Source organism: Plasmodium berghei (genome assembly GCF_900002375.2).
Source record: "Plasmodium berghei ANKA genome assembly, chromosome: 8".
Classification (NCBI taxonomy): Eukaryota; Apicomplexa; class Aconoidasida; order Haemosporida; family Plasmodiidae; genus Plasmodium; species Plasmodium berghei.
Window position 1 is genome coordinate 894,713 of NC_036166.2, and position 25,669 is coordinate 920,381.

At 22.4% G+C, this 25,669-nt stretch overlaps 7 protein-coding genes across 7 annotated transcripts; 6 read left to right on the forward strand and 1 right to left on the reverse strand.

The window, feature by feature from the left end:
* Positions 1 to 1,502: 1,502 nt before the first annotated feature.
* On the forward strand, positions 1,503 to 6,138 carry PBANKA_0823000 (ubiquitin-like protein, putative; the record flags this gene model as incomplete). Its single annotated transcript, XM_034564402.1, has 6 exons — positions 1,503 to 5,282; positions 5,390 to 5,464; positions 5,559 to 5,659; positions 5,762 to 5,816; positions 5,910 to 6,006; positions 6,092 to 6,138. The coding sequence occupies 6 exons, from the start codon at positions 1,503 to 1,505 to the stop codon at positions 6,136 to 6,138; spliced, it is 4,155 nt and encodes a 1,384-aa protein (XP_034421202.1).
* Positions 6,139 to 8,147: 2,009 nt separating this feature from the next.
* Positions 8,148 to 9,356, forward strand: PBANKA_0823100 (S-adenosylmethionine synthetase, putative; the record flags this gene model as incomplete). Its single annotated transcript, XM_034564403.1, has 1 exon — positions 8,148 to 9,356. The coding sequence occupies one exon, from the start codon at positions 8,148 to 8,150 to the stop codon at positions 9,354 to 9,356; it is 1,209 nt and encodes a 402-aa protein (XP_034421203.1).
* Positions 9,357 to 10,438: 1,082 nt separating this feature from the next.
* PBANKA_0823200 (conserved protein, unknown function) lies at positions 10,439 to 13,135 on the forward strand (the record flags this gene model as incomplete). The annotated part of the gene is made up of 12 exons (XM_034564404.1): positions 10,439 to 10,572; positions 10,895 to 10,944; positions 11,082 to 11,085; positions 11,177 to 11,223; positions 11,321 to 11,409; positions 11,564 to 11,598; positions 11,690 to 11,735; positions 11,830 to 11,986; positions 12,217 to 12,374; positions 12,612 to 12,662; positions 12,780 to 12,888; positions 13,089 to 13,135. The coding sequence occupies 12 exons, from the start codon at positions 10,439 to 10,441 to the stop codon at positions 13,133 to 13,135; spliced, it is 927 nt and encodes a 308-aa protein (XP_034421204.1).
* Positions 13,136 to 13,646: 511 nt separating this feature from the next.
* Positions 13,647 to 16,938, forward strand: PBANKA_0823300 (para-aminobenzoic acid synthetase, putative; the record flags this gene model as incomplete). The annotated part of the gene is made up of 4 exons (XM_034564405.1): positions 13,647 to 16,252; positions 16,405 to 16,516; positions 16,663 to 16,763; positions 16,890 to 16,938. The coding sequence occupies 4 exons, from the start codon at positions 13,647 to 13,649 to the stop codon at positions 16,936 to 16,938; spliced, it is 2,868 nt and encodes a 955-aa protein (XP_034421205.1).
* A 1,184-nt stretch (positions 16,939 to 18,122) lies between these two features.
* On the forward strand, positions 18,123 to 19,373 carry PBANKA_0823400 (phosphoglycerate kinase, putative; the record flags this gene model as incomplete). The annotated part of the gene is made up of 1 exon (XM_034564406.1): positions 18,123 to 19,373. The coding sequence occupies one exon, from the start codon at positions 18,123 to 18,125 to the stop codon at positions 19,371 to 19,373; it is 1,251 nt and encodes a 416-aa protein (XP_034421206.1).
* A 1,266-nt stretch (positions 19,374 to 20,639) lies between these two features.
* PBANKA_0823500 (glutamine synthetase, putative) lies at positions 20,640 to 22,679 on the forward strand (the record flags this gene model as incomplete). Its single annotated transcript, XM_034564407.1, has 3 exons — positions 20,640 to 20,643; positions 20,897 to 22,455; positions 22,581 to 22,679. 3 exons carry the CDS (start codon positions 20,640 to 20,642, stop codon positions 22,677 to 22,679), a joined length of 1,662 nt encoding a protein of 553 aa, XP_034421207.1.
* Positions 22,680 to 23,186: 507 nt separating this feature from the next.
* PBANKA_0823600 (pre-mRNA-splicing factor 18, putative) lies at positions 23,187 to 25,469 on the reverse strand (the record flags this gene model as incomplete). Its single annotated transcript, XM_034564409.1, has 10 exons — positions 23,187 to 23,262; positions 23,412 to 23,467; positions 23,656 to 23,755; positions 23,886 to 23,966; positions 24,094 to 24,387; positions 24,486 to 24,572; positions 24,665 to 24,752; positions 24,903 to 24,975; positions 25,138 to 25,262; positions 25,421 to 25,469. The coding sequence occupies 10 exons, from the start codon at positions 25,467 to 25,469 to the stop codon at positions 23,187 to 23,189; spliced, it is 1,029 nt and encodes a 342-aa protein (XP_034421208.1).
* Positions 25,470 to 25,669: the final 200 nt, after the last annotated feature.

Sequence of the window (25,669 nt, forward strand, 5' to 3'; positions counted from 1 at the left end):
TAAAAATATAAATTTAATAAATAATATATGCGTTTTTTTTTATGAATATAATTGTAGATATATACAATTTTTTATTCCTTTTATTTTAAATAATAATTTGGGTTGTTTTCCCCTATTGAATTATCAAACTATATAGTTCCTTTTGGTGTGTATAGAGACATGCATATTTTCAAAAATATCCTAATTCAAATTATTGTTTTTATATAATTATTAATATTGGTATGTATAATATTAAATGCAAAAATATATATAGTGTATACACAAAATAATGGAAAGACATGTATATATTCATACATATTGTATATTAATTAAATGGCATATTTCTACTTAGGTATATATTAGTATTCCCTTAATAAACGTATATAGAACATTTAACTATTTGGGAGCTTTAAGATTTTAATGCATATTTATTTTATTTTCATTTACTGTGATTTATTTGATTAATTACATACATACTAATATATTAACGAAACTAATTTTTTAATAGCCTTCCATTTTATGTTCCCTCATTTTCTTTGTTTTTTTTGCTTTTTATATGAATTAAAATATATTTAATTTTCATCAAGCAATAATCTTGTTTTTAAATATAAATTAACAAAAATAAACGATAATAAAATAAATAATATTATAATAAAAATCTCATTTTTTTAAAAATAAAATAATAAATTTTCTTAAACATTGAAAACGGGATAAAAAAATATAAAAGAAAAGAGCACAATGCCTATATAAAATAGTATTATATATTTATTATATGTGCAGGATTGCGAAATATATATTTCAAATAAATTTACTCAGGTTGTGAAAAACATATTCATTTTAAAAGTTATAATTGAAATCATTTACAAAATTTCAAAAAATCCGATAAAAGGAAAATTGTTAAATGTACAAAATAATAATAAAATAAATGAGTGAATGTATAAATATATTTTGTTGAAACTTAAAAATCACGATAAAAAAAAAGAAAAAAGTTAAAGCTAATAAAAAGTGAAAAAGCCGAGGAACTAATAAAACTCAGCCCATATATAATATATATATATATATATTTTTATTAAAATTGTAATACGAAAATAATAAAAATAAAATCCACAAGTACTCATGGAATATACAATTAAATGACGTTATAATTATATATTTACTTTATCATTTAAAAGTTTTTAAAATTAAATAAAGAAAAAGTATAGTTTGGTGCGTTTTTTATGTGCATATATATCCATTTAAAAAAAAATACAGTATCCCCATACAATATCTAAATACACTGTGCTTATTGCGAAAGCGCAACACGATAAGGGAATAATTGTAGCCAATATTTATTCCCATCATTTTGCAAAAATTTCAAAATTTGGGAAAAAAAAAGCCAAAAGTCACTCGAAATATTGCATACGTATATATATATATATATATATTTTGGGGGTTTATGTGTAAGCTTACATACAGCCTTAAAAGATATTGGCATATAAAATTTGTAGTAATAAAAGTAATAACATAAATATTCGATAAATAAAATGGAAGAAGAAAATATTAAAATAAAGGTAAAGAGCATAGATAACCAAGAATGTGAGTTTTGTGTAAAAAAAAACACAACAACAGAAGAATTAAAGGGAATGATATCAGAAAAAAAAAATGTAGATATAAATGATATAAGATTAATATATCAAGGTCAATGTTTATCAAATACAAAAACAATAGCTGAATATAATATCCAAAATGATCATATAATACATTTAGTAATAAGAAAAAAAGAAAATGTAAATAATAGTGCATATGAAAAAACAAATCAATTCAAAAATATAGACCAAGACAATAATAATAATAATTATGCTAGTAGTAGCACCCCCATTAATGATCCTTTACAATATGGTTTTGCGTCCAACATAAATTTCAATAATGTTAATAACAATGGAAATACTACAGATAATAATAATAGGCCATTTGGTAATACAACTATACCTACAACTAATATTGGGGGTGCAACACCTCTTTATTTTACACATATGAGATTAACAAGAAATGATAATTTGGAAAATGATATAATGAGCCAAACTAACATGTGTTCACTATTAAATGATATTATGAGTCAAGTTAATATTAATCCGAATTTTATTTATGGAGCAGCAGCATCAGCAGTTAATTCTGTTGGATCTGGGGAAAACTTTTTTACTGCCAACATCAGGCCCAATGATGCGAATGTCAATATTAATGAATTTCGAGCTAATAAAGAAAAAGACGCAAACATTGCGAGTAGTCCGAACGTTGGTAACAAACAAAAGGACATGGATAAAGATGAAACTGAAAAAGAAAGTGAAAATATAAGTAACGAGATAAATTGTAATGATGTGGAAAAGAGTGGAGAAAAAGGAACTAATAATAATAATAATTGCGGAAATGTAAATTCAGAGCATAATAAACAAAAAAGTGAAAAACAAACGAATAATAAACTTCCAAAAGAAGGAAAAAATAGAGAAAAAAAAAATAATAGTAGCAGTAGTAGTAGTAGTGAGAATAGCAGTTATGAATATAATAAAAATAACAAAGAAAGTGATGAAGATAAAAAAAAAAAATTAAAAAAAAAATTAAAAAAAAAATTAAAAAAAAAATATATGCAAAAAATAAGAAATAAATATAGTAGTGATGATAAAATAAATAAATATAATGAAAAAAATTTAAAAAAAGAAAATATTAATGATATATATAGTTCTTCTTATAATAGCAATTATGAATCATCTTATTCAGAAAATTCGGATACAAAAGAAAGGGAACTAGATGATGAAAAGAAAAAAAGACATAAAAATAAAATCTTAGAAAAATTGAGAAAAAAAAAAGAAAAAAAAAAAAAAAAAAAATATTATTATTCTACTAATTCATCATCAGATTATGATAAAATATATGAACAAAATGAAAAGAAAAAAAAAAAAAAAAGAAATAAAGCCAAATTTATTTTTGATCCAAATCTTTTATATAATCCAAATTATATGCGTAACATATATAGAGGTATGTATAACCCTGGACAATATCCCCCCTATATAACAAATTTTAACAATGGAAATTCTTTGAGAGCAAATACAAATTTCAATAATATTTTTAATAATAATAGTAGTGTATTCAGAAATATTCCTTATCCATATATTAATGGAAACGATATGAATAGGTCAATGTTTTATTATGATCAAAAATGTGCAAATATAAGCGAAAATGAAAATTATGTAAATTTTAAAGATGGTATGCATGATGAATATGAAAACATAAAGGGATTTGTAAATAAAAGATTTTATAAGCGAGAAGAATTAAATACTAATGATAAAAAAAGAATAATAAATATGAATAAGAATAAAAACATTTCAGATGCTAACAATAATAGTGAAATTCTTTTTGGAAGTAACTTTTGTAATAACAATGTCCATACAGGAAATAGAAGCATGAATGATGCACAGAATTTGATCAAAAATTCAAACGATTGTTTTACGGGTGGAATATTAAATGGTGTAACTCCACAAAACAGCAACAATACTACTACTACTAATAATAATGTTAATTCCAATAATAGAAACGATTATGCAAATATAATACCTTTTAGTGATGTCGAAATTGTTAGAAATAACTTAGTTCGAACAAATTCAAGAGGCACATTAAGTCAAGGGGGAGAAGAATTATCTGAAAATAATTTAATAGATGAACATATGAGATCTATTCAAATGGCTAGTAATAACATAAGACACCTAAGAAGCACATCAAAATTATTAAATGATGAAAATGATTTTGAATATAAAAATATCGAATTAAATATTCCATGGAGGATAATGGAGCAATTGTTAGTTTTATTAGAAGAAGAAACAGGATATAAACGACCTAATTTATCATCATATATTAATTCTTATTATAATACTAATTCGATTTATGTATTCTTTAATTTATTTGTTCATATTAATAATATAATAAATAGTATTATAATTCAATTTAACCATTCGAATTTTTTAAATAATGATATATCTATGTCATCCTTTTCAAGAATAAGTATAATTTTATCTTTAGCTTCTGTTATTTTTTCAAGATTATCCAACTTTTTTTTTGTATTTTATGATAATTTTTATTGCAACAATTATGGACGAAGTTATAGATATTCAGAGCCAATTAATCATGAATATTTAAGAGAGTTAAGAAATTTTTATTATTCCAGTAATAGAAATAATAATATTCGTAATTCAAATATTTCAAATTTTAATTATGATCCAAATAATATTTTTGATAATCATAGAATAAACCCTAATAAAACAAATTTACAACAAGAATTTGAAGAATATTATAAAAATTATTTAAGTGGTATTGATATAAATATGAATAATAATGTATTATTACGAAAAGATCATAAAAATTTTAAGACAAATAATTTAGATGACAATATATTTTCACAAGATAATTATATTACTCACTATAGATTTAAAAATAAACATAAATTATCAAACAGCTTTATGGATCCAAAGGGAAATAAATATAATAATAATAAATTTACTGATTTAAAAAATCATTTAAAAACAGATAAAGATTGGAATACGAATAATCCTTTTTCCACACTTCAAAATTATAACAAAAAGCACAACCCTCTTTTATATATAAGTAAGAAAAAAAAAAAAGGAAATAAAAAAAATGGAGAACCCACCCAAAAAAATGATAAAGATATTAATAAAAACCCTAGTATATGCAGTTCCAAAAATAGTCATAATAATAGTAGTAATTTTGACAATAATAAAAATAATGAATCTGAAATTAAAAAATTTCTTGAACCCAATGTTGTAGATTCTAGTACTCAAAACACAAAAGATAAAGGAAATTTTATGATTGATATTTTTAAAAATATCTTGAAAAATGAGCCAGAAGAAAAAATAACAGAAAATAATATTAATGATAAAAATTGTTTGAAAAATACTGAAAAAACAAATAATAATTTTCCTAACACAACTTTAGCATGTTATGATAATAATATGGATGATATGTATGGAACTTCTGACGAGGAAAAAGACCAAACAAATAATCATATTCATATTCAATCCAATATAATACCTCAAAAAGATTCCACTAATAATCCTTTATTTTCTGAACAAAATGAAAAACTACAAGAAAATAATGGTAAACCAAATGATGAAAAAAACAATAGTGTAGATATTCAAAAAAATAACCAGGCAGTAGTTAATAATTTATCGATTCCAAATATTAATTTTGCAAATATTTTAAATGACGTTCAAAACCAGTTAGCTACTCATAAGGCACCAGAGGCACCTCAGCGCGATAAGGTATGTTCACTTCTCATTTTTTCATCTCATTTTTTTTCCTCATTTTTTCATCTCATTTTTTTTCCTCATTTTTTCGTCTCATTTTTTTTCCTCATTTTTTCAAATAGTTTGACGGAATACCCGATAAAGTCAAAGAAAGATATGTAAACTGGACAGAAAACACTCAAATATTTTCTGGACAAGTAAGAAAAAAAAATCCAAAATAAAAAACTCAAATATGCTAGCCATAAAAAGATATTTTCTCACATAAGTATATTACTATTTTTTAATGTTTAGATGATAAAAATATGCAGAAATAAAAGGCCACTAAGTTATGTATACCTCGGTGAAAATTCACTAAACGAAGATATTTCCTATAACAACCCATTACCTTTTTTGTAATAAATATGAAAAAAATAATAAAGGCTCTTAAAAGTGTCCACTCATAATATTGATTGTTCATATATACATATATAATATTATTATTATTACTTTGATAGATGGAAAAAAAACATGAGCAATATAAATGCCAGCTTTGACCTAGAAATACCAGATGTAATAATCGATATAAAAAATAGTTTCTACTTTTTATTGATTTATACTAAACATATTTTTATTTTTTTATTATTTAATTTTTTCTGTAAACAGGAATTGGTGGAAGCATTTGATATGCACATTTTGGAATATGTACAAAAGTCAATTAAAAATAACGAGGACTATAAATTAGAAAAATTTAAATATCCAAGTAAGAAATAAAATATTAGGGGTTAAGTTACTACCTTATTTTTTTACTTTTGTTATTTTTACTTTTGTTATTTTTACTTTTTTAGACCTTTCAAAATGCGAAGAGTTTTTTGATGAAGCTGACAAAAATTAGCAATCCCTTATTTCGTATGTAAATATGCATAATAAAAGTTAGAACAATATTTTTTTAATTTTCAACATGATTATATTTATTTGATTGCATTTTGTTGAAAAAATATATATCAAATTCTTCATATTCATTTTGCTATTATTACATGAATATGGTTTTATTTTATATACATGTTGTGTGCATTATTATATGACCATAAAGCATATGTATTTGCTAAAAACGCATATAAACTATATTCAAAATGTTACACTGAATTTATTATAACTAATTTCATACGAGAAAAATTATGATTAAAATATTTTTTCCGCTATATATAAGCTTATACTGGAATTAACGAAATAATATTATATATTTATTATATATCCATATAAGTCTAATATAATAAAAAAAAAACTTTCTTATAATAAATATAAATATGGAGCATAAGTTATTTTCAATATTATTTTTTTAACACATTTTTTTCCGTTAAATTTATAAAGAAATATATATAGAAAACATGATATAAACTATGCATATTTATATTTCTCTCAAAATAGTATACATGTTATAATACTTTTAGGGATAAGCAAACAAGCGTGGGTAGATTGAAATAATGTAAGTTATGCAAATTGATTATTTGAATTTTTTTGTTAAAACATGCGAACAAAAAAAATAATACAATTTAAATTGCTTACAATGTGTTTATATCAAATTAAAACATGCATATATAAGTTGACAACAATATATTTTTTATAGCCATTATATAATCAAAGAATATATAAAATTTAATTTGTCTGTATATATATTGTAAAAATTTTAAAACATATATTTAATCTTATTATATGTGTTTTTTTTTGTATATCATACATTTTGAGAACATTGTGGCAATAACCAAATATAATAAATAAGTTAACCTTTTTCATATATATAATATATATATTGATGGAATATGTAAAATATATGGCTATTATAATATGCAGAGAATAAATATATGAATTAAATTTTTTTGTTATATTTTGTAAGTCAAAAAAAAAGATAAAAAGCGCATTACATTGTAAATTGATTTTGATCATAAAAAAAATTGCAATGATAGATTAAAAAATTATTCAAAGATACATAAAAACTACTGGATATACTTATAAAACAAAACACCTGTAAATTTTATTATAGCATGCAAATAAAAAGCTTATGTAATTTAAGAGGTAAAGAAAAAATAAGCATTTACACTACATTATATATAAATTGTAAAAAATAAAACAAGCACTCAGATTAAATATGCAAATTAATGTATGCATATATTATTTGCGTATTTAAATAAGGTGTTAAGAAATCGAAAAAATCACACGTGAAAAAATATATTATACGCATATATATATATATATATATATATCATTTAACTCTTCAAATTTTATATTCCAACGTTGTTTTTTAACAAATAGAGAAAAAAATTATTTTAATTTGAGTAAATTTTTTATAAAAAAATATATATTGTTATTCAAATATATATAGTTAAATTTGCATTTTTTTATAATTTTTGATGATAATTATTTTTGTTAATACAATGTTCAAAAATAATTAGTTGTTTATAAGCTATATAAAAAAAAATTATATAACGCTCATTTTATCTATATATATTCATGATATATTACATGTAATTAGTATAACAAAATTAATAAATGCCTATTGTATGAAAAATATTTAAAAAATATATAAAAATTAATTATTTAAATATAATTATATTTATTATATTTGGAATTTACAAGGGTTCTCCAATTTTTTATTTATAAAAAAAATAGGAATTTTATTGTGACAAAATATAAAATTTTTATTGCAAGTTGAAATATATACTGAAAAGACTTTTTTGACTGGTTCACACTGGAGCACATACATATAATGTCCTTATAAATTGTTTTTCAAATTTATAATTTAAACAATATACAGTATACGAATTTATTAAGTAAAATAACGTATATAAGCTAGTGATAAATAAAAAAATAAATAAACATATTAATCAAATAAAAAAATTAAAAAAAATGGACCAATTAAAAATAAAAAGAGGAAATTTTCTATTTACTTCGGAATCCGTTAACGAAGGACACCCCGATAAAGTTTGTGACCAAATATCTGATGCAATTTTAGATGCATGCTTAAAAGAAGATCCCGAAAGCAAAGTTGCTTGTGAAGTATGCGCAAAGAAAAATTTTATTTTTATTTTTGGAGAAATAACAACAAAAGCAAAGGTAAATTATGATCAAGTCACAAGAAATGTCTTAAAACACATAGGATATGATGATGAAAAAAAAGGTTTAGATTATAAAAATGCTGAAATAAAGGTATTCATTGATGAGCAATCCCCTGATATAGCACAATGTGTACATGAAAATAAGCAACCTGAATTAATTGGTGCTGGGGATCAAGGTATAATGTTTGGATATGCCACAGATGAAACTGAAAATTATATGCCTCTAACACATCACTATGCAACTTTATTAGGAAAAAGATTAACAGAAGTTCGCAAATTAGGAATATTACCGTATTTAGGACCTGATGGAAAAACACAAATAACTATAGAATATAAAAATAAAGCTAGTGGTGTTTATCATATGGAACCAATACGTGTACATACGGTTTTAATATCTACACAACACTCTGAAAATGTCAAATATGAACAATTAAAATCTGATTTAATGGAAAATGTTGTTAAATATGTTATTCCAGAAAAATTATTAGATAAGGATACTTTATATTATTTAAATCCATCAGGAAAGTTTGTACTTGGTGGCCCTGCAGCAGATGCTGGATTAACTGGAAGAAAAATTATTTGTGACACATATGGTGGATGGGGAGCACATGGTGGAGGTGCCTTTTCAGGAAAAGATGCATCAAAAGTTGATCGTTCCGCAGCTTATTATTTACGTTATATTGCTAAATCACTAGTTGCTAATAAATTTTGTAGAAGAGTTTTAGTACAAGCTTCTTATTCTATTGGTATTGCCAATCCAGTGTCGCTAAATGTCAATTCATATGGTACAGTTAGCACTGGATATACTGATTATGACTTAGAACAAATAATTCTAAGAAATTTTGACCTTAGACCTGGATTTATTATTGACGAATTAAAATTAAAGGAACCAATTTTTTCCAAAACATCAGCTTATGGCCATTTTGGAAGAGACGATCAATCATTTACTTGGGAAAAAGTAAAAGATTTAACTCACGAAAAAAATGTTTTAAAAAATTAATTGAATTCATGAAAAAAAGTGGGTAATTTTTTGAAAATGATAAGGGAAACAATTTTTTTTGAGGATATGTGCTCACCATATTTCGAAGGGGAAAGAATTAAAAAGCCGAAATAAAAATATCTAAATTAAGCTAATTAAAGTCATTGAATCGAGCTAATTAAAATAATTAAAAAATAATAACAGATTCGTAACATAATTAAAATAACGTTATGTTTTTTTGTATGCATGTTTTGTTTTTTTTTATTATTTTTATAAAAAATATAAGGGTATGCATTTTACAACCGTTATACTTTTAAAACGCTATACCACCATTATTTTGAAATTTGTAAAAATTAAACATTTTATATATTTTGTGTATATTTATATAAATCATAATGATAATTTAAATATGTATTGTATTTATTATTTTAATTTATCTCAATTATGAATTCATAAATAATTAAATTAAATTAATATATAGAAATTACATTTTTAGCAATGAGCAAAAAACAAATTGTTCTTATTGCATGGAATTATATATTAATAAATATATAAACTTATTATTTATATATTGTTGTAATTAAAAAACAATTTTAATAAATTCCATCATTTGTTGTGTGTAAGGCGCTATGATCTTATATAGACACATATACAAGCATTTGAAAAAATGCGCTTAAAAAATTATAGAAATATAGCGGATAAAAATATGATTAAATCGAAATGAGGCTATTATAATTGTATTCTCAAATATGTTATATGCATATGGATATATTATTGTATATTTTTTATGGGACATTGAATTGCGTGTACATACGGAGAGCTATATATCTACATTTTACAAATATTAAAGACAATTTTTTTTTTATTATTACATGATAAATTTATGGAAAAAATTAAAATTACAGTGAAATATAAACTGAGAAAAAGAATTATTGTTGATTTTAAAAATATGCATTTCTTGTATTTTTGTTGTGTTTGAGTGTGATCATATTTTTTTTTTTTTTTTTTAAATTGTCTATAAAAAAAAATTTTGGCTAGCTCAAAAAAGGAAGAAACTCATTGAATAATCTAAAACATTTAAAGACTTAAAATATTTAAAAATCATGATAATAAAGTTCTTAATTATATTTTATTTCCTGGATTTTATTAGTTGTGAAAAATTTAATGGAATCCATGATCCTGTCAATAGCAGATTTTTGCAAAGCAAAATAAATGTTCTTACATGGCTAACTAATGTGTAAAAAAAAAAAATATAAAAATAAAATAAACAAAAACACATTAATTTTTAAATAATAAATTATTGATATTCCCTAAGTTATTATAATAACATTTTTTATGAGAGAATATAAATACATTTTCTGTTATTTATACATTTTTTTTATTAATACTCCATTAGACAAATTGGTGTCATTTGGGCACCTCATTATTATGTCTATATTTTTGTGTGTATGTATTTGTACAACTTTAAATGATGAAATAGAAATAACATAATAAAAAAATATAACAAAAATTTGATAAAATGAAAAAATAATTTAGCTGTCATAATTTTTTATTCTCAGGATATACCCATCTGAAACCCCAAAATATTTCAAAAAATACTTGGATTATAGTAAAAATTAAAATAAATATCAGAAATCACATTAAAATATGCACAAATTATATATGTACGTGATCATGACATAGTTCATTTTGCCATTATTCTATTATTCGCTTAAAATTTTTGTATATTTTTTTTTAAATCAATAGAGGGGTAATTAAATAACAACACATATAAAATGTATGTCTTAAAAATAATGTATACATATGTGGAATATTTATCTTTTATTTTTGATATATGAAAGTTGTCGAGAATATTTCTTAAAACCGTCATATGAGCCAATAGATTTAAGTAATAATAAAAATAATTTATTTCAACTCTTCTTTAGTTCAAGCAAATATATATATATATAGGTATTTTCTTGTATTCATATTATCCAATATTATAGATAAGCAATGGTTACAAACAAATGACTGGAAAGCTAACAATGAAGATGCAATCATAGAATATTCGGGGAAAGAAAGTTGTAGAGAATCAGTAAGAATTTATTAAAAGAATACGTGATGTATTAGTTACATATATAGATAATATCTATAACCATAAACAAGATATATTCACAAAATATAATTTGAATGAAAAATAAAAAATTGCAATCATGCTTTATATAACAAAACTCTTAATGTATTTGTAGAATCATCCTTTTCCATTCGGATGGCTAGACAACAGGTTATATAAAACTATTATATTTTGATATATAAAATTATTTTTTTTAACAATTTGTGCATACAATTTTTATATGTAATTAATAATTATATAGAATGACTACTAGGACATCTTTAATAAAAAGGGATTTTTTTTGCAAGGTAATTGAAATACGCCCAAAATATAAAAACAGAAAAAATAATTAAAAATTTTTATTATTTTTTAATATATATATTTATTTCCACCTTTTTTCAGAAAACTATAGCTCAATTAGAAGTTCAGATAAACAATGCAAAATCATGTGGGCTTATTTTTCGAGTAATTGGAGAAAGAAATTATTGGGGATTAATAATTGACAAAAAAATCTTAAAACTAATCCAAGTTAAAGATGGCGAATTAATAATTTTAATGGGTATAAGAAATTGTATATTTCAAAATGTTTCATATTACATTTAATTTATTGTCTCTCTCTCTCTCTCTCTATATATATATATATATATATTATGATGTATCAGAACTATTTTGATAATTTTTTAATAATAGTTAATCTTATATATATTAAATAGACAGTCTTTATATAAAATTTATGGATATTCATATTTACCTCTTTATTTTTACAAAAATACAATGACCCCATTGTAGAATTCAATGAACTCAAAATACAGAATAGCAAATGGTATGTTTTATTTATACAAGAAATTATTACTGATATAAAAGTTAAAGCAGGAGAATATGGAAATATTTCTATTGATTACCTTCGAAAAACTGATGATGAATCAGAATATGATAAAAACAAACAGGTACAAAAAAATATATAAAAATTGATATTCTACAAGTATATAGTTATTTAATATTTAAATTGTGTATGTTTCAATTTTACTACATATTTATTTATTTATTTGGATTATGTTTGTTAAATGAATATATGATGTATGGCCGACGGGTTTAATGTACTTTTGTGTGTGTGTATACTATAGTATATTATACAAGTAGGATGTACTTCACATTTTGGCGGTTCTTTATTCTGACTTATTTAGGGAGCAGTGGGCTTATTCGCAAATGAGGGAAATTGCAAATTTAGAAACATAGTAAGGGTTCTTGATATAAATCAGAGAGGTGTTTTGTTTTTATTTATATTATTATTGTTTTCTTTTATCCATTTAATTCTTTAAATAAATAATGAATTTTGTATATTATTTTTGTAGATATTTCGAGGTAAGAAATGGAGTACTGAATACGAAAAATTAAAATTTTCAAAAGGAGATTTATTATATGACCTCGAAGAAATTGAAGCCTTGTATGAAAATACGAAAGGTAGTTATATTTGTTTGTTTTTTTATCCATATATTTACATAAATAAATTGAAAAATAATAATTTCCTTTTTTATTTCTTTATACTCATTTTAACATGAAAAAAGTTGTATAATTATTATTACATTGGTTATAATTTTTTATTTAGTTTGTTTTTTTTTTTTTTTTAAGAAATAATTAACTCTCGAATTTTCTTTTTACAGATTGGTGTCCTATGGCTTCTTTATGTTCTAATAATAAATATGAATAAAATATTATTCAATATATTAGAAATATAAATTTATGGAAATTAGCAATTTTTCCTAAGTTTATTTACATCTAGAAGTTGATGCAATAAATGTTCTCTTAAAATTTATGTTGGTATTCAGTCATTTTAGCGTGCTATGTTTTTAACTTTTTTTAATTTTTTTATCTATGTTATTTTTATAACTTATACGGATCAAGTATATATGTAAAAGTGTAATAAAATTTATCACTATTTTATATTTATTATTTTTTTTTTTTTTTTAAATGTGATATATTTGGAAATATGTGCCTCGAGCGTGAAAAGCAAAATGTTGTTTATTGAATATGTGTATTGTTTTAATAAAATAATTTCTAAAAATTTTAGTATGAAATTTTTATAGTATTTTTATCAGGAGACAATATATTCATAAGCCCAAGATTTTAATAGCATCTACATAAAAGTCAGAACACGTCTTATTTATTTGTCAATTTCTACATTTCTACAATATTTATCGCTTTATTCAGAAGTTTGAAAAATGATAAAACCAATTCGTAGCCTATTTATTGATAATTTCGACTCGTACTCATACAATATTATATACTTTTTACAAAAGATAAATGGAATAAAACCGATTATTATATATCCAGATGAAATAAATTATGATGAATTTCTAGAAAAATATTACAACAAAATTGATAATATAATAATATCACCTGGTTATGGAAACCCAGAAGAAAATAAGCATAATAATTTAGTAATTAACATATTAAAGAATAATTTAAATATTCCGATATTAGGAATATGTTATGGGCATCAATTAATTTGTCATTTTTATGGAGGAAAAATAAAAAAAGTTAAAAATATGTTCCATGGTAATACAAATATTATACATATAAATAAAGATGAAAATGGAAAATATTGTAATTTATTTAATAATATAAAAAATAATTTTAGAGCAACTTGTTATAATTCATTGAAAGTGAGTAAACATATCAATACATCAATATTAGATATAACTTGTTATTCTATATACTTAAATGAATATATATTAATGGGTATAAAACATAAACAACTTCCTTATTATTCTGTCCAATATCATCCAGAATCTGTAGTAAGCGAATATAGTTATCAGTTTTTCGAAAATTTTAAAAATATTACTATAGATTATCATAAAAAAAATAAAACAATTCGTTTCAGACAATTAGAGAATGATTTATTTGAAAGTTATATTGAAAATAAACAAATTTCTAACATTAATAGCACCAATGATATATCTTTTGATAAATGTCTTAATAATACTAGTGAAAAAATGTATGAACTAAAAATAGTCAAAGTTGTTGGTATTGAAAATCTTTGCAATGTTTCTTATGATATATTTCAAAATGTTTTTTACAATAAAGATGATATATGTTTTTGGTTAGACAGTAATAACGAAATATTAAATAATAAAAATCACGATGAAAAAAATGTTCAAATACAAAATGATATATTTAATGACCTAATCAACAGTTCAAGGTTTTCTTACATGGGCAATACTAGAGGTAGCCTCAGTGATGTTATCGAATATTATTTTGTAAACCCTGGAAAAAATGGTGAAAAAAATGAATATAGTGTTATAATAAATTTAAAAAGGAAAGAAACAAATAAAACAACTAGCCATTTTTTACATCAAACACAAAATAATATATCTGAAAAAAATAATTTCCTCAATTTTGACGAAGAAAGTAATACATACGAATATCAAGAAATTATAAAACCTAACAATTGCTTAGTTAAATATTTAAATAAAAAATTGGAAAAATATAAAAACAATTTTAATATAAATTTCTCTATATTTGATATAAATGAAAATATCAAAAATAATAAATCTGGAATTTCAAGCATTCGAATTGATGATTCATTTAGTTACCCAATTGATCATTCAAACGTCCAAAATAATTGTTGTAATCATTCTGATTATTCTTTTGAAAAAGATGATTTTATTTTTAATAACAAAGACACATGCTTGTTAGGATATATTGGAGTATTTAATTATGAATATAAATATGAAACTATAAAATTTTTATATGGTAAAAATTTTGAACATGTAAAAAATAAAGACAATGAATATTTTCCAGTATCTTTTTTTATTTTTCCTCAAAATTTTATTGCACTCGATTTAGTAAAAAATAGTTTATATTTGATATGTTTAGAACCGACGAAAGCGAGATCACCAGATTATTCCCATGAAATGGAAAATGAAAAAATGAAAAAAATTACAAATAAAATAAATATATCAAATATAAATAAACCTTGTGATAAAACCTGTACATCCATTAAAAAAGAAAATGAACAATGGATCCATGAAACTCTCAACAAAATTATGAACATAGTGAATAAGCGGCCTGATATGATTGACGAACAAAATGGTAAATTTTTAGATGAAAAAAAAAATAAAATAATATTTTCTTCATCTTTGAGCAAAGATGAATATATTGAAAATGTTAGAAAGTGCAAAAATAAAATAAAAAATGGTTATTCATATGAACTTTGTTTAACAACATCATTTGAAGGAAAATATTATATTTGTGATAAAAATTCTATAAACATACTAGATTTATATAAATATTTGAGAAAAGTAAATAAAGTGTCATATAGTTGTTTTATTAACTACAATAGAAAAATTATTATTAAGAAAAATAAATGTGAAAATGAAAATTTAAAAGAAAATGAAAAAAAAAAAAATTTTAATGAAAAATTAGAATTTAGTATTTTATGTTTAAGCCCTGAAGAATTCTTAAGAAAAAATAAAGACAATATTATTAGAAGTAAGCCAATTAAAGGTACAATAAAAAGAGGAAAAACAAATGAAGAAGATATAAAATTAATAACAGAATTAAAAAATAATAAAAAAGAAATATCAGAAAATTTAATGATTGTAGATTTAACAACTAATGATTTTCATAGATTATGTCAAATTGATACAGTTAAAGTTAGCAAATTATTTCATATAGAATCATATACTTTTCTTCATCAAATGGTGTCAGAAATTATTGGGAAAAATAATAATTCAAAGGATTTTTCGGATTCTATTATAAATATTTTCCCCGGTGGGTCTATGACTGGTTCTCCTAAACTTATATCAATGTCCATTTTACAGGAGTAATAATAAAAACATATTGAATAAAATTTTGTCTAAATAAAAATTATTTTTCGAAATAATTATTTTAAGGTGCCATGACCTCTACAAATAATATCACACCCTATTTTACCCCTTTACAATTTTACTATTTTGCTATTTTTTTTTTTTGCAGAATTGAGCAGTTGCCACGAGGCATATATTCAGGATCTGCTGGCTTCATATCTATAGAGGGGAATTTTATTTTTAACATAATTATTAGAACTGCAATAATACGAAACAATATTGTATGGAAAAAATAGGAACATATAAGATAGAAAATCCATCCAAGAAAAGCTAAAGCGATATGCTTAAGATGGAATGTTTTGTAAAATAAATTATTATTTTTAATTTTTACTATTTTTATGATTATTTTTTTTTATTATATTCATAGATTTCAATCGGAGCTGGGGGAGCCATTACAATCAAGAGTGACGAAAATGCAGAATACGATGAAATGTTGTTAAAGTTTAAGAGTATATCAAGCCCAATTTGGTATTTCCTACATAGATACATACATTTATGCTTTCCTATATGTTATATTCCATTCGTTTTGGGTTCAAATTGAGATATTTAATTATTTAGCCATATATTACCTTCTTTATTATTTCCTTTTTAAAGTTCATATTTTAAGGAACGATATAATGCCAATGTGCAGTATAATATTTAGGATCCCTTTTCTTTTTAGAAATGTATGGAAGCAAACTTGGATAGTTTCCTGGGATATGCTTTTTTGTTCATTCTCATGATTTTCCATAATAATTCATCGCAAAAAATTAATACCAAATTTGCACACTTGCATTTTGATAAATTGTATGCGTGACATTAAAATGAGCATAAACCCGATTTTCCATAAATATGCATATTTTTTTGTAAAAAAATAAAAAAAAATTTTGAAAAATTAATTTTAGGCTTTTTATCTTTTTTAAAAAAATATATCATTTAAAAAAATAATTACCTTATTGGATGTAGATTAAATAGAACTTTTTTTATTATTATATTTGTGCTTATTGTATTTTTATTTTTTTTCAATATTCCTATGAAAATTGCTATATATTGCATGCATATAAGATAGTATGCATATATGGCACACATGACTATCCTATAAATATAAAGCGCATAAATATAATACCCCCTATCCCAATTATTTTTATTTTACTATTTTTGTCGGATTTATTTACTTACTAACATGAATATAATAATACCTCCTTAAATCACCTACTAAAATAGATATATATTATAAGTAACATATTTTTTCACATAATAATAAAATGTAAATAACTATTTATAGAAAATATAAGTGATTAAAATAAAAAAAAACAAGTATAGAATTATATACATATAACACATTGCATAATATGCTATGAATATTATTGTATTTTTAACTATTTATATTTTTTTCTCGTAACATTTTTTAAAATTGTTAAAAAAAAAAATTTATTTCTTTTATTTAAATTTTTTTTTAAAATTAAATCTATTTCTTTATACTTTTTAAACAAATTAAAATCCATCTTAAATTTGATATATAAATATTATATAACTAATATTTATTGTAATATTAAAAAAAAACTTTAAAAAAGAGACTAAATCAGGTAAAAAAATAAAATATTACATATATGTTTCCATAAATAAAAGCTACAATTATATCCTTTTTATATTTCACATCCTTAGTTTTTATTACCATAACTTTGGTAATTGTGTTCTACAATTTTTTAATCTTACGCATGTAGTGTGCACTATATAATATTACATTATTATTATTATTGTTTTCCTCTTTTTTTTTTTTTATTTTGTTTTATCATAAATTATATATTTATCGTCATTTTTTTGGGGACATAAAACAGATTAATCAAAATGTTAGGAAACAAACTTACAATATCTGATATCCCCAGTGTCAAAAACAAGAGAGTTTTAGTACGGGCAGATTATAATGTACCTATTGAAAATGGAGAAGTAAAAGATACGACAAGAATTGTTGCAACATTACCAACTATTAATTATTTAAAAAAAGAAGGAGCTTCAAAAATAATTTTAATTTCACATTGTGGTAGACCAGATGGATTAAAAAATTTAAAATATACATTAAAACCTGTAGCCGAAGTTTTAAAAAAATTATTAGGAGAAGATGTATTATTTTTAAATGATTGTGTTGGAAGTGATATAGAAAAAGAAATAAATAATGCTAAAAATCAATCTGTTATTTTATTAGAAAATTTAAGATTTCATATTGAAGAAGAGGGTAAGGGAGTGGATGCTGCAGGTAATAAAATAAAAGCAAATAAAGAAGATATTGAAAAGTTTCAAAATAAACTTACAAAATTAGGAGATATATTTATTAATGATGCATTTGGAACAGCACATCGTGCACACAGTAGTATGGTAGGAATAAAATTAAATGTTAAAGCATCTGGATTTTTAATGAAAAAAGAATTAGAATATTTTAGTAAAGCTTTAGAAAATCCACAAAGACCTGTATTAGCTATTTTAGGTGGTGCAAAAGTTTCAGATAAAATTCAATTAATAAAAAATTTATTGGACAAAGTTGATAGAATGATTATTGGTGGTGGTATGGCATATACTTTTAAACGAGTTTTAAAAAATATGGAAATTGGAGATTCTTTATTTGATGAAGCTGGAAGTAAAATTGTAAATGAAATAATGGAAAAAGCAAAAAGTAAAAATGTCCAAATTTGTTTACCAGTCGATTTTAAAATTGCTGATAAATTTGATAATAATGCAAATACAAAATTTGTAACAGATGAAGAAGGAATACCTGATAAATGGATGGGATTAGATGCTGGACCTAAAAGTATTGAAAGTTATAAAGATGTTATTTTAGGTTCTAAAACAATTATATGGAATGGACCACAAGGTGTTTTTGAAATGGAAAACTTTGCTAAAGGAAGTATACAATGTCTTGAATTAGTTATCCAAGCAACACAAAATGGGGCTATTACAATTGTTGGAGGTGGTGATACTGCTTCTTTAGTAGAACAACAAAAAAAGAAAGATCAAATTAGTCACGTTTCAACAGGTGGTGGGGCATCTCTTGAATTATTAGAAGGAAAAGAGTTACCTGGTGTTGTAGCTTTATCAAATAAATAAAAAAATAAAAAAAGGATTAACAACTTTCCTACATTTATATGCACTCATAATTATTATACCCTAATATATTAACATCAGTTCATATAACTAGAAAAATTAAGGCACTAAATTTTCGACTCACTATGCACTCATACATTTGTTTATACAAATTCTATAGTGCATTAATATGGGTAATCTTATTATGAATATTCATACAAAAAATATATTCATAATTTTTACACCGATACATAATAATGTGTAATTTTATTTTAGTGCACTAATTTTGATACATAAATATATTTTCTTATATTTTTTTGAGATTACATTTTCTTTGCATATAAAAGGTAATATTTAATTGGGTAATTTAAGTTCTATATATGAGTATTCGTAAAATCTATAAATAATTATTTCAAGAATTTTAAAATAATTAAATATAAAAAGTCGAATTAAGATAATTTATGTCGTAAACTTGTATTATTTTTAATTATTTTACACTCATGTATTATATAAAAAAGCAGAAAATAAATAATTTTACTTATAAAAATATGGAATTATTGAATATTCTCTATATTATTTATTTATATATTTTGCATGCTCCGAAATTGATACTCTGCATGTATTTTTACTATAAATTTAAAAAATAGCGAATATAACAACGAATAAAAAAAATAAGTGATAAATAAAACCAAGGGTTTTTTTATAATAAATCATACAATTATATATGAATAATGTTATTGACTAATATTATTATTAATAATGAGGGATTAACATGTAAATATTATGTTTTTTTTTTTTCAAAATTGCATTGACCATTGCATATTTATTCCAATTAACTTTTAATACCATAAAGTATATATTTTTAAATTATTGAATTGTTCGTCGTTTTTTATAACTTCTGCTATTATTGTCAAAGATATATAATTATTTTCATAATTAATATGTGTGTATATACAAATTAAATATTATAGCTTTGTCGTTATTTTTCCGCACAGTTTTTGCATGGGTAAAAATTATATCTGCCTATCTAAATTTATGTTTTTTTTTTAATTTTTTAATTTGAATTACCAAATATGTGACTCTTGACATATTGTTTTTCCATTATATTTTGTTCGACATTATATATATAGCTATATGCATATATAGCGTTTTATTGCTGATTTAGATTAAGCATAGAAATTCACATTTGATGTTTTTATGATAACTTTATGTTTATACTTTTTTAATATAAGGCTAAAATAATATAAACCAAAACGCATCATATATTATTTACTTTTCCTATTTTTCAAAATGAGTAAAAAAAGAAAACAACATTTATTGAAACATTAATGTCTGCATTGTACATGTTTGCAAATATAATGAAGTGTATATTTCCCCTGTGAATTTGCAACATATCTACATAATTTTATATAACAAACAAATGACATAACTTGCTTTCTTTCGCAATGCTAGCTTATCTGTACATACATATTTATGTTCAGCTTTATCACGTTCATCCGTTATTTTATATGCACATAATAAATATTTTTTTTTTTTTTTTTGTTCAGAATTTATCAGTTTTTCGAACCCAATCGAACTCTTTGAGTACATAAATAAAAAAGAGAATGACATTGAAGTTGTAGCATGCATTTTTACAAACTTACTCGGAAGTTTTTTTAAATGTTTTTTTTATGTAAATGATATATCTCTCAATAAGTTGGAAAAAGGATTTCCATTTGATGCATCATCAATCAAATTATGTTCAGATGCTGAAGTTAGCGATTTTTATTTAAGAGCTGATTATTCAACATGTTATACTGAAGAATTTCATGGAAAACAAATGTTAAATGTTTTATGTGATATAAAACGATATAATGGATTAGATTATTATAAATGCCCTAGAACAATTTTAAAAAAAGCTTGTGAACTTATTAAAAATGATAATATAGCAGATAATATATATATAGGAAATGAAATCGAGTTTTTTATTTTTGATAAAGTTAATTTTTTATCAGACGATTATAATACATACTTAAAAATATATGATAGGGAATCTTTTTCATGTAAAAATTATATACCAGAAGTATATAATAGTAATCCTATTAATGCAATTGAAGGGTGTAATAATAATAACAATAGTAGCACAAATGATGAACATTATAGTCTGCAAAGTTTAAATAGTATTTTCATTAATGATGATACAAAAAAAATAAAAAATAAATGTGGATATTTTTCAACAAGCCCTTATGATACTTCTGAATTAATAAAAGTTCAAATATGTCGTGATTTAAATAATTTGGGTATTAATGTACAGAAATATCATCATGAAGTATCAACTAGCCAACATGAAATTTCTTTAAAATATTTTAATGCATTAAAAAACGCTGATAATTTATTAATAGCTAAACAAATCATTAAAAAAAATGTACATAATTTTAATAGGACTGCTACTTTTATGCCTAAACCATTAGTAAATGACAACGGGAGTGGATTACATTGTAATATATCATTATGGAAAAATAATAGTAATATTTTTTATAGTGATGATCCATCTACATTTTTTATTTCAAAAGAATGTTTTTATTTTATGAATGGTATTATAAAACATACAAAGGCATTACAGGCTTTATGTAATTCAACTATTAATTCATATAAAAGATTAATGCCAGGTTTTGAAACAAGTCAAAAGCTATTTTATTCTTTTGGATCACGAAATGCTGTTATAAGATTATCTTTAATCAATTATAATAGTTCTTTGGAAAAAAGAATTGAATTTAGATTACCAGATTATGCAAACTCACCTCATCTGGTTTTAGCTGCTATAATTTTAGCTGGTTATGATGGTATACGATCTAAAGAAAAACCATTAGTGCCTTTAGAATCAAAAAACAATGAATTTTTTGTTTCAAATGTTTTTGAAAAATATGTTAGCAACAATAATAACTTCAGAATTCTTACCAACGCATTAAAAGATTATAAAGATGTACACGATGTTAAAGACAATCCAGAATTCATAAACTTCTTTAAATGTGAGGAACCGAATGATATTGCTTTTTCACTAAAGGAAAGCTTAGATGCTCTTGAACAGGACCACGATTTTTTAACTTATAACAGCGTATTTACCAAGGTTTGTAAAAATCCATATATTTTCCTTTTTTCATAAATTTGAACATGCTTATATATATGTATTCTCCAAATTTATAATGTATTATGCATGTTTTATTATTTTTTAATTAATTTTTTTTTTCACAGGAAATGATCAAAGAATATATACAATTTAAAAGGGAAGAAATTGCAGCTTTCGACAAAATCGTACATCCTTCTGAATTTATCATGTATTATGGATCTTAAACATTTTAATGTATTTGTCTTTTTTTTCATTTTCCAAAAGCACATACACTGTAATTTGCACTCTTTATATCTTATTATATTCCATTATTATTATTTTTTTTTTTTATTTCTTTTAATTGAAAATTGTGAGCAATATGTATATTATTTATTGTTAATTTTATCTATAGAAATTACCATGTGCATTTATATGTAATGCGCTAGCAAATGCATGTCATTATTTATATTACTAATATTTTGAATACCATTTTTGAGTATCCGTTTTAATTTTATCCGACTTATTCGCTTTTTTTTTGCGAATAATGTAACTATTGCATATCATATTTATTTATTATGCCTTATTTCCAACTTATAAAAAAATTATTAATACAAAAAAATACAAACTTAAAAAAATATAATAGCAAGTCTTTTTTAATTTTTAAAACAAACAAATCAAAAGGTAAAAAAAATAATGCATATAAAATAATAAAAATATAAATTCGGCTTAATTTTATCATTAATGTAAATAAGTCAGATGTGAATTGTTGACAAATTAACAGCTTCGGAAGGGTTTGTACAATATTTTCTTTGACAAAATGATAATAATCTTGAAAATGGAAAAAAAAAAAGAAATAAAGTTTAATTGAACCAAATAAAATAATCTAAAATTCTTTTAAAGATAGCAAACATGCATAAATGTAATTAATATGAACATGTAAATATATATGCATAAGTTTATCATTTATTATATGCCACCTCTTAATCATTTGAATATACTTCCTTGTTGTTTCATCGTTTAAAATATGTGCTACCTATTTACATTTTAAGAGGAATTATTAATTTGAAAAGTGTGAATATATATAAGAGTAATATATTATGTTTCAACGAATACACTAATTGTAATATCATTTAACATATTTTTAAAAAAATATTTTACACATAAAGTATATGTATCTTAAGACAAAATTTATTAGTTTAAATATACTAATAAAATTCTTACTTCTGAGGCAAAAATTTTAGATCGCCCTGCTCTTTCATGTATTCCAACCATAGTAACCCCCATAGGCCATGCTGCATTTCCAATGGCTAGCAACATATAGCTAAAAAAAAATATATATATATATTTATGTACGTTCATAAAAAATAAACAAAATTTAGCAAATAATATTAACATGGAATGTAAAAATCACAATATTGTAATAATTCAGTTTAGCTTAATTTTTTTCCTACGCATCATGTGCCGCTTTAAAGTTCTTTTTCTCACAATGATAAACTATATTATATATTTTTTCCAATATATCATAATCCAAACTAAGTATAAACAACAAAAAAAATATAATATACAAATATAGGTGTATATATGTTGGTGAGAAATAACACTTGTTACTGCTTTAATATTCTGATTTTTTAATAAATAATTGATCTTATTTAGTATTACGTTTTTTGTTTTAATTTTTTTTCAAGAGGTTTTAAATCCTTGTGAGTTTGTAAATATGTAGCTTGTTTTATTTTCTTTTTATCGTCAATGTTGTTTTCGATTTCTTCATTCCATTCTTTCATAGTATTCTTTATCCAGTTAAATATAACTTTTTCTTTATCTATATTTCCTTTTTCATTATTTGCTTCTCCATTTGTTGAACTATTTATTTTTTCCACACTTTTAGAATTTATTTTGTCTTCTATTTTACCCTCTAAGTTATCCTCAATTAATTCTATAGCATTTTCTTTCAATCTAGAATAATAAAACATGAAAAATGATACAAATAATAAAACTAATAGGAATAGCATAAAACTATAACCATTTGAACATTATACACATATATATCTAACCTTCCTCTTAAAACATCTCCAAAAATGTTTTGTTCATTTCCTTTTAGCTCGTTTTTATTTATTTTTAACTCTTTTAATCTATTATATCTGTGTTAAGGGAATAAAGTGGTAATTTTATTATGTATTGAAATGAAAATTAGCATTGGAAATGCTATAATTTTACATTTTATATTTTGTACCTTTGCAAATCTGTTTCACCAAATAATCTGATTGGCTCCTTTAATTGTCTAAGAAAAATAATTATCTGCTTATTACTTAATGCAATTCCTATACGAAAAAAAAATAAGAAATATTATTAGTATATATAGTAATATGTATGCTCCAAAATTTTATATTGCAATAAATATTATTTTACCAATTTTATGTGCAAATTTTTGACTATAATATATTATATAAAATAGCTTTATTTTTTGTTACCTGTATTTTCGTCGTCATTTTCTATATCGACACTAGCTTTTTTATGTTTTGAATCTAACTCGTCATTTAATTTCTTTGAAAAAAAAGACAGAATAAGATATATATATATATAAGTCAATTATATGAGATAGGAATACAATTATGTGTTAAAAATTAAAAGATTCTTTTAAATCAACTTATGCATTATATAATGCTTGCGCACTTTTATACAACATATATGCAAAAATATACTTACTTTTAATCTTTCGTATTCCTCTGTTTTTTTTTTTTTATATTCATTCTCGTAAATTTTATTATCTTCTTTTTTTTTGTGATTTTCCAAATCTACCTGCTTAAGCCATCTCTTATTTCCTTTAATTTCTATATCCCAAATTGTGATGAAAAAAAATATAATAAATAAAAAAATATAATAAATAAAAAAATATAATAAATAAAAACATATTTTAGTACATTCTTTTAGTGAACATGTGTAAATAATTTTAGATAGATATACGATATTATAATAGTTATATACTAACCTTTTATTTCTTCTTTTTTTTTCTTTATAAGATTATCCAACAAATCCATATTTATGTATTTTTATTTGATTTATTTTGTTCCTATACCCACTTTTTTAAGGAATAAAAATAATATATTTCTTTATTTTTTTTAAAATGAAAAAATCCTAATTCCCCCATATATCTAATTATTTTTTTTTTTACAAAAATTATTTTTTTCAAATAAAGAACCTCATCCAGACAAAATATTCATCTAAATTTTATTATGAT